The sequence below is a fragment of the Psammomys obesus genome, unplaced genomic scaffold, assembly GCF_907164565.1.
Source record: "Psammomys obesus unplaced genomic scaffold, mPsaObe1.curated_primary_1811, whole genome shotgun sequence".
NCBI classification, from domain to species: Eukaryota; Metazoa; Chordata; class Mammalia; order Rodentia; family Muridae; genus Psammomys; species Psammomys obesus.
The window spans coordinates 19299998-19313866 of NW_026592510.1; the positions used below are offsets into that span (position 1 = coordinate 19299998).

Below are 13869 nucleotides of genomic sequence, written 5' to 3' on the forward strand. Positions count from 1 at the left end.
CCCATCTGCTCTTACTCTGCAGACAATGGGAAAGCCCAAACATAAAAATATTAGCAGTGACATCATCTTACAGATTGTACACGTATAAAACCAATGGTTTTAAAAACCCATTTTCTTTTTTATTTAAATTAATTTCTTTATAGTTTGTCAAGTCTGATCAGGACTGCCTGGATCAATGGTGGAGAAGAGGGAGGAAGGGTGGGACTGGGGGAAGTTGAGGGAGGAGGCTTTAATCGGGATAAATAATGAATAAATTGTGAAAAAAAAATAAAAATGAGAATTTTTAATTTATTTTTTTATAATGTATTCACTTTACATTCCTATTGTAGCACCCTCCCTCATCCCCTCCAAGTCCCACTCTCCCACCAACTTTTTCCCTACCACCTCTCCTATTCCTCAAAAAGGGGGACCCCAGCCTATCAGATCTCATTAAGACTGCCTGCATCCTCTTCCTCTGTGGCAAGCCCCACAACCCCATCAGAGAGAAGTGTTCAAAGACTGGGCAACAGAGTCCATGTCAGAGGCATCCCCTGATCCCCTTACTAGGCGACCCACATGGAGACTGAGCTGCCATGGGCTACATCTGAGCAGGGGATCTGGGTTTTCTCCATGCATGATCCTTGGTTGGTGCATCAGTCTCTGTAGGCTGGCCCCCACCCAGCCCCAGGTTTTTTGGATCTTTTAGTCTTCTTATGGAGCTCCTATCCTCTTTTTCCCTACTCTTTCCAACAATTCCCTGCACTCTGTCCAAAATTTGCCTGTGAGTCTTAGCATCTGCTTTGATCCCTGTTGGATAGAATCTTTTCTAACTTTTGTGCTAGGCCTTTGAGGGTGTTTGCAAGCACAATCAAGAAACAGAGGTTGTAGGATTCCATATGTGAGTAAATAAAATCCGAGTTCATTGATTTCTTGTAATGTGCATAAGGCAACTTTCTGGATAGCATCTAGCTTTCAGAATAGTGCTTAATTATACTTTTCCAGGGCACTCAGACATGACACACCCCTTGCCAAATGTGGGCAAGCTGATAACTGAAGAAAAAAAAAATGCTTGCTTCATTGCCTCTGGATTTAGAGGCCCGTTTAGCATCCTGAAAGTCAGAGACTGTATCTGATATTGGCTGGATTTGGTGGAGCCTTCAATGAGACCTTAGTTTCTGTGGTCACCAGTTATCTTATTTGAGAGAATATTTGAGAGTCTCTGGTTTGCCTGCTGTTGGATACTCCTGTTGGGCTAAGGATGGGTACGTGACTAATATCTCACAGGCTCCGAGATGATCAGCCCCAGGCATCACTCTTGTTTCTGGAACAATGAGACCAAATCTGTTCTGCAGAACATGCACACCGCATGTTCTTGGGCCCTTCAGAAGTCACCCGGATGAATTCTAACAGCCTGCTTTTCCGCCAGGGTTTTGGATGATGGTCGCTGTGTTTTGAGCTGTCCCTCATGGAAGTTCGAATCTAAGAAGCAATGCCATCCGTGCCACCATACTTGCCAAGGATGCAAAGGAAGTGGGCCTTCGAACTGCACCTCCTGTAGGCAAGGTGAGGGCTTCTCCCTTGCCTCAGTCTGTTCTCTCAACAGCCAGCATTTGGTTTGGTTCAGAAGCCTGTGGCAGGGCTGAGGTTCAGGCAGACAGCTGTTCATTACAGCACCAGCACAACCGGAAAGCTCAGTTATAGCCAGGACACAAAAACCTTGTTCACATAATCACACATGTTGACTCACTGCCCCTAAGGAGATGAGACAAGTGAAAAGAGGTCTTCTCAGGGAAGCAAACGGGAAGAGTATTAAGTGTGTTGTTGAGCATGACAGGCACAGGAAAGCCAAGCTTTGCTGTGGTAAACATGAAAAGCTAGGGAATTAAGCGAGACACATACATCCCTAAAACCAAGAATGCGTTAAAGGTTATGTCAGGTCTCAGAGCTGAGCTGTGCCATTTAGATGGCAAGGTAATCAATTCATGCGTGACAGATGTGACCTTCTGGGTGCAGTCTGAGTTACTCTCACAGAATCTGCCATCATTGGCATCACTGCCATGTCCTCCAAGTTTCTCTGCAGTGTAACTCTTGACACTGTTCCGGCCTTGTTTCACGTGCCTGTCCTCTATGTTGGCTTCATGTAACCTATAACCACATTGTTTTGCCTATGTGGTAGAGTTGAGATGTGAGGCAAACTTATAGTTCATGCAGTTTTAAAGAAAAAAAAAAAAAAAAAAAAAAAAAAACGTGGGCTCTTGGTTACCAGGAAATAGCTGGATGATGGGACTGTGCTGGACCCATTATCTTTCCCAAAGATTTTTGAGGCCAAAGCCTCAAAGCGGCTACTCTACATTTCTCCACAATCCCTACTGTGCCCAGTTGTCTCACTACCCTGGGGTGGCTATTATCATCACATCCACCATATCTGTATCATCTGTCTAGTGAAAGAGACTTATTTGATTTTTATTCTTGCTTACAGTAAAATCAAGAAAAATGAAAAATAAATGTCAGTATCTTGGGTTGGCAGGAATACAGTAGATTGGAGCCCTGCGCTTCCCTCTCATTCACCTTGTCACTCTTAATAACTATCTCTTGTCTATAAAGACCCTCTGCCCCAGAAGAATAGTGAATGCTTTCTATGCTGTTTTCTGCTGCGGTCTGAGCATGAGGCAGTGTCGGACATAGAGACTGTGCACACACAGCAGGTAAGGGAGAGAGCGCCTGGGTCAGGAGTAAGATGCTCAAGACTAGCAATCAGGAAATGGACAACTCTCCTATCATCCTACATATGTTTGTTTATTTATTTACTTCTCATAAGCTCTCCTATATCCAGGCTGGCCTCAAACTCACTCTGTAGCTGAGGATAACCTTGAGCTTCTGACCTTCCTGCCCCTACATCCAAGGCTGGGATTATAGGCATGCACTTGTGTGCCTGGTTTTATGCAGAACTGGGGTTCAACCTTTAAGGCCTACACATGCTAAGCAGGTACCCTATAACTGAGCCACATCCCCAAATCCCAGCTTTCTTACTAACTAGAGGACACTAAAATAGTTACTTTAAACCTCTTCTAATTTTTTTTTAATTAGAAAGAACAAATGGGCATTTCGAATCACCCATCAAACACTCTACATCTGAACATAGGTCACAAAACTAAAACAAAGTTTAGACTCTACACAAATGTCAGATAGTCTAAGCATCTTTCTACTGCTTGTATCAAGCCACATGAAAAGGACTTGGGCATTTTCCCATATTTTCTTCTTGGAGAGCTACATTTCAGGGAGGATTGACTAAGAGAGAAATGTATCTCTTAATGGAGGCTGTTCCATCCCATAAGCTGGGATCCAGATGGAGTGGTAGTGTGGGGGTTAGTATGGGAAAATCTTCTCTGCTGTGTGGCTTCCAGGAAGTGTGCTTCTCTACTCCACCATGGCCTTCCTGCCGTGACATGCTGACACCTTTGAAACTGAGAGTCAGCATAAGTCTTCTATCCCCTTAAGTGTTTATGTCAGGTATTTCTGTCACTGCAATTAAAAAAAAAATGACTCACTGTCAAGGAGTTTACAGAATAATAAGGAGGTTTGTCCTCACATAGTAAACAATAAAATACTATCAGATAAAGACCAAATGAGCAGTCAAATGCTGCAACAGATCATTTCCATATGTGATGAGCAGGTTTCCTGTAGAGGGTAATTGTGTACCAAGCCCTTTTTTAACATATTCTCCACACAATGAAAGCCCAGACTAACACAGCAAGGCTAGCCTGTGCCCTCAGGTTACTCCGCTGAAGACAAACGCTTCACTGAGAGAAACCCCACAAAGGAAGCTTTAATGAAAGGCTGAGATGTCAGCAAAGCTCATGTGGTTCAGGCCAAGATTATGCCGACTTCAAGTTTCTGTCCTTGTGACACGGGACTACTCCCGTCTTTATCCACACACTCAGCATCCTTGGAGCCTGAAGGTCAGTGGTTTGAACCTCCATGTGATAGCTCGCATGCTGAGTGAAAACTAGACCTGGGTTACTCGAGGCAACACACATCAGCTGTTGTGCAGAGGTGGGGCCATGTGGGAAAACCGATCATTCAGTAGAATGAGTAGATGGTTGCCCAGAGCTCACTGAGCTTCTCAAGTCCCCAAAGCCAGCAGTAAGAGGCTCCCAAGTAGAAACATAGTATTAATCCTAGTGTTGTTTTTTAAAAATATTTGTGGCTGTTTATAATCCTCCGCAAGTGATCCTGATATTTTTCTAACTGATTAGATTTTTCTATTTGCTCCAGGAATAAATTCCCCATGTTCTATCATGCTGGGAAGTTGCTGATTCTTCTCTCAAAGAGCCGGGTGTTGACAGAAAGAAAACCCTTAGGGATGGTGTGGAGGTGTGTTTGATTTAGGGTGTCAATAAGGCTGCCCTTAGAACAATTAGTAGCTTTGCAAAAACCCAGACATTAGTCAGTCCAAGCATGTGATTTTAATAGTGATTCCAAATCATTGCAAGATTACACTTTTGTCAAGTATATCTGCCACGAAGCACGTGTTCATTCTTACGGAGTCTCTGCAACCCCAAGTCTGAGTGGGTCTGCCTTGACCAAAAGGGGCCCTTGGGGAAGTTAAACACGTTTTGAATTGTAGCTTGGTTTGTGGCGTTACAATGACATCCCAAACCGAAGCTGTTCACGCAAATATATAAAATAGTGTAAAATGATTCCCTGCAAGAAAAACTTTTCAGCAGTAAGGATACAGATATTGCACTTTTTTTTATTAAATCCATTCTGATGCTCTTGGTCCTCTAGGAACAAAAGCGTTCCGGTTTTGTTTTTGTTTTTGTTTTTTTCTCTTTTTAATAAAACGTCTTGCATTATATGAGTTCCGTAGCTGGTTTTGCACTTTCTCTTTCCCGTGCCCCCCTAACTGCTCAGACAAGCATGGTCGGGAGCGCTTCCTGTACCAGGGTGAGTGTTGGGAGAACTGCCCTGTGGGCCATTATCCTGCCGAGGGACGTGCCTGCTTGCCCTGCCCGGACAACTGTGAGCTTTGCTCCAACCCACATGTCTGCACTAGATGCAGGAGCAGCTACTTCATCACCCCCGCTGACCACACCTGCCGGAAGCTGGAGTGCGGACAAGGTGAGGCTTCTCTGGTTACTGCTCCGCACCAGGAGGTGGGGCCAGAGGTTATACCCACTGGGCATCAAGGGGCTTTGACTTACTTTCTTTTTTATTTTTATTTTTATTTTTATTAATTACACTTTATTCACTTTGAATCCCCCATAAGCCCCTCCCCCCTCCCCTCCCGATCCCACCCTCCCTCCCCCTTCTTCACGTATGCCCCTCCCCAAGTCCACTGATAGGGGAGGTCCTCCTCTCCTTCCTTCTGATCTTAGTCTATCAGATCACATCAGGAGTGGCTGCACTGTCTTCCTCTGTGGCCTGGTAAGGCTGCTCCACCCTCAGGGGGAGGTGATCAAAGAGCAGGTCAATCACTTCATGTCAGAGACAGTCCCTCTTCCCATTACTATGTAACCCACTTGGACACTAAACTGTCATGGGCTACATCTGTGCAGGGGTTCTAGGTTATCTCCATGCTTGGTACTTGGTTGGAGTATGGGTCTCTGGGAAGACCCCCATGGTGTTAATATGAACCCATGGTGTTAATAATTAGAACAACTCTGAGTAACTCAGTTAGCAAGTAGGGCTGCGGGTACCTTCCCTTCCTCCTCCCCAGCCCCACAACATTTCCCCAAGTTTCCCCAACAACAGAGGAAAACTGGGGTTAAAATCTCAAAGTCTTAGCCAACAAGTTTCTCCTCAGTTACTAGGAATGAGACCTTGGGCCAAAACAATCTTCTTTGCCTGTGTGCTGGCAGCTTCATTTGTAACCAGGCCAGCATAACAGCAAGTAGGACTGGTATGGGAAGCAACAGAATCAGTTTACCAAAGCCTACTTGAAATTTTTGAATGCTCTGACTTGTATGCTGTTGTCACTGTTCAATTTCCTTGTGATATTGGAAGATGATAAATTTAGTACCAGTTACTATGTTTGCTCTCTTACATGTAGCAGCTCCTCTACATAAGGATTACCGCTGGCCCATGGCTGAAGACAGGTTCACGATATTTTAAATTAAGCACTCCTACGTCTTCCTTTTTATGGAGACAGTATTTTTTTTTTATTTTAACTATGTTTAACAGGTCAGACATAGAATCTGTTCATTTACACATCTAATTCCATTTTCTTAGACATGGTACTAATTTGTTTAATAAATCCCATCTACTAGCTTGACTTTAAAATTAGTTATACGGCCAATCATGGTGGCTCATGGCTCTAATCTCAGTGCTCAGGAAATTAAAGCAATGAGTTTAAGGCCAGTACAAGCTACCTACTGAGTTCCAGGTCAACAAAAGTCTGTCTCAAAAAACAAAGTGAAACAAGCAAGTGAGCAAACAAACAAACAAAAAGACTAGTTATATGGAATATTGTCTAATCCAGTTGTATTTGTACCCACTTGAGTGGTATAGTCTGTTAAAATAAGACATGATTTTAAAGTATGTGGCATTCTTCTTCAAGATGGTTTTTGGGTTTCATAATTGTCCTGTGATTCACTTAAAAATAAACCACATACCAACATGACTTCATAGCAATGAACATGCTTCCACTCAAAGGTTTTGAGCTGTGTTTTCCATTCCTCTTACTGTCCAGGTGAATTCCAGGACTCTGAGTATGAAGAATGCATGCCTTGTGAGGAAGGATGTCTGGGATGCACCGTGGGTATGTCATGTTCCTTTCTTACTTAAAAATCTAAACAGCGGTGTCACTTGTCACACATCCTGATGTTGCCATTGTTTCAGCAAGGAGTCGTTCCTCTGAAGTAGTCATCAATGTCCTCATCGTTATCCGTAGTACAGACAGCATCACAGCGAAGAGATGCTAAGAAAGCAGTACTGTCAAGCTTAGGAAAGGATGGTGATGTCTGCCCTGTGGTTGTTACGTAGTTTGGGGGGATACTTTTCAGCAATCATGTCTGAAGGCGCCTGACGCTCCTGACAAGAATGAAACAAAGAAATGCCATTGGCTGTAGCTCACGTAGTGTGTGGAACACAAAAGCTGGCAGGTAGAGAAACAGGGAGCTCTCCTTTTGTAGAAGTGGAGCCTAAGACAATATTTTGTACTATGGTGATGGGGAAGTCAAGATTGCCATTACTCAAAGACAAGCATCCATAATCTCCAGTTCAAGCCTGGAGCTCCCAGTCCCTTCCCTTTCACACTGGTGGTGAGGGAGGAGGCGGGGTTGGTTTATTGAACATAACATCAGGGAGTTGGATGAAAAAAAAGGTAAAGTAGGGAGACCGTGATTTCTTGCCTACACTTTTATGTAAGCCTAAACTTATAGAAAACAGCTTATAGGATCTGTGAAGGAAAATCCCAGCTGGAACAAAGGTTCATGGAGTAATTTCTCTTTGTGGGGATGTCTGTGGAGGCCTACCTCTAAAATGTTACTATGCACAGATCACATAAGAAATCTGTCAAAACAAACCTGTTAAAAATTTGTCAAAACAGCAAACAAGCTGTTCACTGAGCTCCCTACAATTTGCTCCATAGAACACTTGCAAAGTGGTAAATCATGCCACAGCAAAGTAGACCTTATATTGGCTTTACCTACTAGACTTTTTAATTGATTAATGATTGATTGATTATTTTCTCATACAATACATCCCAACCACAGTTTTCTTTCCCTCTACTCCTCCCAGCCTCCCCCAACACTTCCCATCTCCTCCAGATTAACTCCTCCTTCATTTCCCTTTAGAAAGGAACAGGCCTCCCAGGGATATTAACCCAACACAGCGTAACAAGATTCAATAAGACCAGACTCATACCCTCCTATCAAGTATCAAGTCTGGGCAAGGCAACCAGTAGGAGGAAGGGTCGCAAGGGCAGGCAAAAGAGTCAGAAACACCCCCACTTCCATGTTAGGAGCCCCACCAAAAATGCCAAGCTAACAACCATAACATGTATGCAGAGAACCTAGCACAGGTCCATATAGATTCTGTGATTGCTGCTTCAGTCTGTGTGAGTCCCCACCCCACTCTGCTTAGCTGATTCTGTAGGTCATGTTTTTACGGTGTCCTTGACCCCTCTGACTCCTACAACTCTTCTTCAGCCTCTTCTGTAAATCCCTTAATTTTTAAACATTATATATATGAGATATAGTCTATCTGAGGCTTTAGAGACTTGAATATCATTCCTTCATTATCATCTACTGTGGATTGAAAAGATGAAATACGATAATAGTGTAAAACTTCAGATGGACGTGACAGATGTAAGGGTAAATTTTTAAATTCTAAATATTTGGGAAGCAAAAGTATATTTAAACACAAGTAATAAAGGTACTAAAACTAAAATGTTGACAACATATTTTTTATACTTTGCTTATGGATATTTTAATTATGTATTCTGTTACAAATTACAGTCTTTCTTAGGATGTCACAGGCAACTTTTCTGGCAGCAATGATAAATGTTCTGATGGTCTTGATTTTACATTTTGTCCATTTTAGAACTATTTCCCACTCAGGGACGCTACCCCAACTGGATTTCTTTGTCACCTTCACCATTGTGTGTGGGGCACCCTTGCCTGCATCTCTGTGTATCACAGTGCGGGGAGTGAGTGCTTGTGTGTGTTGTGGGGTGGGTCACATCTTACTTTTTATCTCTCTCGGCTATGTTAGTGATGACAATAGAACAAATCCACGAAATTAAACATAGGTTTTTTTTCTTCACCTTTAAAACGAACTGAAAATAATGTACATTTGAGAACTCCCTCCAATTCGGATGTCATCTTAAAAAGAATATGGCATTGTGTGATATTACTTTGGGAGAGTGAATAAAAATCTGCTCATACCAAAAAAGTAACTGACGACAGACCAAAGTACATATACCACCAAGCTCAAAGCCAGCTGCATCATCAAAGTCCAACCTAGTATGGGAGACAGCTCATGACACCTGGAAAAATCTAGACCGTAGGAACAAGCTTCAGGCAGCTGCAAAGGTTGGAGAGTGTCCTTTCCAAGCCTCTCAGCTGTTCTGAGTCTCTTCTAGGCAACTATGTTTGTCTTAGAGTATATGTCTAAGAGAGAGAGAGAGACAAAAACAGAGACAGAGACAGGGAGAAGACCCTAGTTAGTCTAGTCAGTTTCGGGGACTTCCTGAAGCTATTTTGAGATGTTTACTTTCTGAGCTTAATGAGCTTCCCTGCAGGATGGAATGTTTCACCTCCTCCAACAAGCACCCTGTATCTTAGTGATCTTCCCTCCAAGACACTACACGACATTTGTGAACAGGGCAATAATGACCACTGGGGGATTCAGTGTTCACTCTTTTCCACACAGACACAACTAAAGAGGAGACAGAGGAAAATCAATTTCACAGCAGACAACTGGCCAACCAAGTACTCAAAATCCACAAAGTCTACTGAGCTGATAAATCAGCTTAATTCACTTTACAAAGTGTTATTTAAATATCCAATTCATTCCTTTGTTTAGAAGACTTTAGCTATCTGCTGTGTGCCAGGTGCTCACTACGGCACTGGGAATTGAAAGGTGGTACTGGCAGGCACCCTGTAATAAAGCTGTGCCATGACAGACATACCTGAGACAAACATCTTTACAAGATTGGCCCAGAGTTTGGGCCAATTGGAAGGATGTTCAAAGTGACAAAGGTGACAAAAACTTTTGAAATGCTGAGTTTTCACATTTTAAATTCTAACATTTCTCTTCATTTATAATTTTTTTTTATGTTGGGTCTATGTGTTATTGGATTGGTTGGTTGATCTCAACCATGACCTCATTTATGAGCCCCTGTGATCTCTCCAGTGGAATAATCCCTCCTCCCTTCTCCCTGTTATGTGTAGGCTGCTATGACATTGGTCTTACATTTGGTATGTGCATATCTTTCGGCCTGACACTAAAGGGCTTACTTGAGAATAAACTCTCTGACCTTCGTCGTCTGCTCCATAAGAAAAGCAGCGGCCCAGGATCATACAGCACTCTGCAGTTAATATGCAAATGTCCCTTGCTTGTGATGGCTTAGCTAACAGTGCTCTGAATCTACCATGGTGTGACAATGATCTTAAGGTTTTAAATTAGGATATTTTTCTGCCTTGGCATAAAATGCATAAAAAATTTCCTCATATTGCTTGGCAGCAGCAAACCTCAGCTGCCAGAAAGTCATATGTTCAAAAACAAACAAAGCCATGATTCTGCTCTGTGGATAGCAATTCTTCAATATACTACAAGAGATAGGCAATGATTTATTAGAAAATAATATTGTGTTTGAGGCAGTTGCTCAAGTGTAGACTAATATGTTCAGAGACTATATGAAAGAGAAAGAGAGTCTATATCCTAGACTCTAGAATATGCTTGGATGTTTGGTAGTCCAAGAGCATTAAATACATTTTATTTGTTCCACTGAGAATGAGTTTATCAAGACATAGCTCCATTGTAAGTAAAAACAAAACATATACGTAAATGTTTACTAGTTTGAATTTAAGGATTTCTCAAGTTCAAAACAGAGACAAAGTTCACAAGACTCAGGGGTTCAGAGTCAAGGTTTTCTCTAAATTTTGTATGCAGTCAATAAAAAAAATAATATAATAAAAATGATTTTATAGAATATTAGAACAGAAAGATTTGATAAAAACATGGTTGGTTGCATTTTATAATTTTAGAAGATAAGAATGGAAACTTTAAAAGATATGAATAACTTAACAAGATCTGCCCAAAATTCTTCTTGTGAAACAAAACGTCATTCTTTGGAGAGAATTTCATTTTATTCCATCTCAACAATGCAGATTCTTATTTGAAGGGTCTAGACAATCTCTGGAGAAATTAAGGACAAGTAAAAGCAGACATTTGAGACATTTTTATCTATGCTATGTCATAAACAGTTGTTGTAGATGCTAGGAGTATTTTGAGAGTTTTGTATTCCTTTTCAGATATTTAGATACATTAATGTCTATATTTTACAACTAATAAGACAAAACTTGATTCCCAGGTTGAGAGGAATCTCAGCCAGCTCCAGGGAGGGACTAGGCCTTGTCGTTTCAAGAAATATTTTCATAAAGGAAACAGAGAACTAACTCGTGATCAAAAAAAGCAGTTGTTTTGTCTGGAGGAAAACACTGACTTTGAGAGTAGAGTATGGAGCGAAAGGTGTTTTATTATTATAGAGTGAGTTTCTATTTTTTATCAGTCTATAAACAAACAACATTTCCATTTTATTCTAAGAAGAGCTGATGTCACACTCTTTGTCTTTCTAACAAGTATCTTCGGGTGACACTTTTCACAAAGGCAAATATGAGTGTTTGGGATTATAATTTGACTATTTGAGAGTGAGTAAATGGAGCAATTTTAAGTGATGTTTTGAGGCATCCTTCACAATTTTAATTTAATGAATGTAGTAATAGGTATAACCTGAGATTTGAGCTCTACACTTATTTACCCATTGACTTAATAAATGGATTTTAATCAATTTGCATAACCTCATTAATAAAAACTCTAGAAAACATAATGAAAATCCATTAATTTCTTTTGTTCTTTGAAAGGAATGTACATAGTTGAGCAAATATCTTTTTTGTATGGTGGAGCATCTTTTGCATGTAGGCCCAGGAGTGATATAGCTGGGTCCTGAGGTAGTGCTATTCTCAGTTTTCTGAGAAAGTGTTGGATTGATTTTCAAAGTGGTTGTACAAGTTTGCACTCCTCTTTCTCTACATCCTCTCCAGCATGTGCTGTCACTTGAGTTTTTGATCTTAGCCATTCTGATGAATGTAAGGTGAAATCTCGGGGTGGTTTGATTTGCATCTCCCTGATAACTAGGGACGTTGAATATTTCTTTAAGTGTTTCTCTGCCATTTGGTATTCCTCTATTTAGAATTCTCTGTTTAGGTCTGTACCCTATTTTTTAATTGGATTACTTGGTTTGTTGCTGTTTAACTTCTTCAGTTCTTTATATATTCTGGATACTAGCCCTCTGTCAGATATAGGGTTGGTGAAGATCTTTTCCCAGTCTGTAGGCTGTCGTTTTGTTCTGTTGACAGTGTCCTTTGCTTTACAGAAGATTTTCACTTCCATAAGGTCCCATTTATTGATTGTTGATCTTAGAGCCTGAGCTGTTGGTGTTCTGTTCAGGAAGTTGTCTCTTGTGCCAATGAGTTCAAGGCTCTTCCCCACTTTTTCTTCTAATAGATTTAGTATGTCTGGTTTTATGTTGAGGTGTTTGATCCACTTGAACTTTAGTGCAGCGTGATAAATATGGGTCTATTTGCGTTTTTCTACATGTAGACATGTAGACCATGTTAGACCAGCACCATTTGTTGAAGATGCTTTCTTTCTTCCATTGTAGGATTTTGGTTTCTTTGTCAAAATCAAGTGTCTATAAGTGTGTGGGTTTATTTCTGGGTCTTCAATTTAATGTCATTGATCCACTAGTCTGTTTCTATGCCAGTACCATGCAGTTTTTATTACTATTGCTCTATAGTACAGCTTGAGATCAGGGATGAAGATAGCTCCAGAAGATCTTTTATTGTACAGGATTGTTTTAACTGTTCTGGCTTTGTTCCTAATAGCCAAAATCTGGAAACAACCTAGATGTCCCTCAACTGAAGAATAGATGCAGAAATTATTGTACATTTTTATACAATGGAATACTACTCAGCCACTAAAAACAAAGAAATTATGAAATTTGCATGCAAATGAATGGAACTAGAAAAGATCATCCTGAGTGAGGTAACTCAAAAGCAGAAACACACGCACGGTATATACTCACTTATAAGCAGATATTTGTCATATAATATTGGATAAACATACTAAAATCTACAGAGCTAAAGGAAGACCCCAGGGAGGATGCTTAAATCTCATTCAGAAGTGCAAACAGGATAGACACTAGAAGCAGTTAAAGACATGGAACAGGACTGGAGCCTACCCCAGATGTCCTCTGAAAGACTCCACACTGTGGGGAACAAAGCAGATGCAGAGACCCACAGCCAAACTTTGGGCAGACCACAGGATGTCTAATGGGATGGGGGTGTAGAGACTCATTGAGGACAGGAGTTCTACAAGAAGACCAACAAAGCCAAAAATTCTGGGCCTGCAGATACTGATGCACCAACCAAGGGCCATGCATAGAGAGGACCTAGAACCCCTGCTCAGATGAAGCCCATAGGCAGCTCAATCTCCAAGTAAGTTCCCTAATAAAGGGATCAGGGACAGTCTCTGACATGAACTCCATTGCCTGCTCTTTGATAACTTCCCCCTGGCAGGGTGGCCTTACCAGGCCACAGAGGAAGAGGATTCAGGCAGTCCTGATGAGACTTGGTAGGCTAGGCTCAAATAGTAGGGGAGGAGGACTCCCCCTTTTCAGTGGACTAGGGGAGGGAGATGGGGACAAAAGGAAGGGAGGGTGGGACTGGGAGGAGATGAGGAAAGAGTCTGAAATCAGGATACAAAATGAATAATTGTAAAATATAATAAAATAATAAAAAATAAATAAAAGTTAAAAAGATAAAGGAATGTAGTCTAGAAAAAACACATAAACTTTTGTAAAATTTTTAATCAATTACCCAAAAGAAGTAAATTCATATAATTTAAATTTCAAGCAAGGAGACAAAGTTATACATAAGAAACATTTAGACAGGGATCCTCCTGCCCTGAAGTAGTCAAAGGAGTTTTCCAGAGAGCCAGAGCACAAAGGAGATTGTGAGTTTGCCTTGGTTGTCCACAAGGATGGCAAGCTGCCCTCCACATGGGTTTCTACTGATGACTAATGGCAAGATGTTCTGCCATGGATTTTCCACCACTAAAGAAGAAGAAGAAGAAGAAGAAGAAGAAGAAGAAGAAGAAGAAGAA

At 41.2% G+C, this 13869-nt stretch overlaps 1 protein-coding gene across 4 annotated transcripts in view; it reads left to right on the forward strand.

The window, feature by feature from the left end:
- Positions 1-13869, forward strand: part of Pcsk5 (proprotein convertase subtilisin/kexin type 5) — a 429034-nt gene that overhangs the window by 331101 nt on the left and 84064 nt on the right. For 3 of the 4 annotated variants that reach the window (XM_055613830.1, XM_055613831.1, XM_055613833.1), the window contains exons 22-24: positions 1406-1542; positions 4894-5100; positions 6671-6739. In XM_055613830.1, coding sequence (XP_055469805.1) covers positions 1406-1542; positions 4894-5100; positions 6671-6739 — 413 coding nt within the window. The remainder of the gene's footprint in view (positions 1-1405; positions 1543-4893; positions 5101-6670; positions 6740-13869) is intronic. The other variant, XM_055613832.1, reaches the window with a different exon arrangement.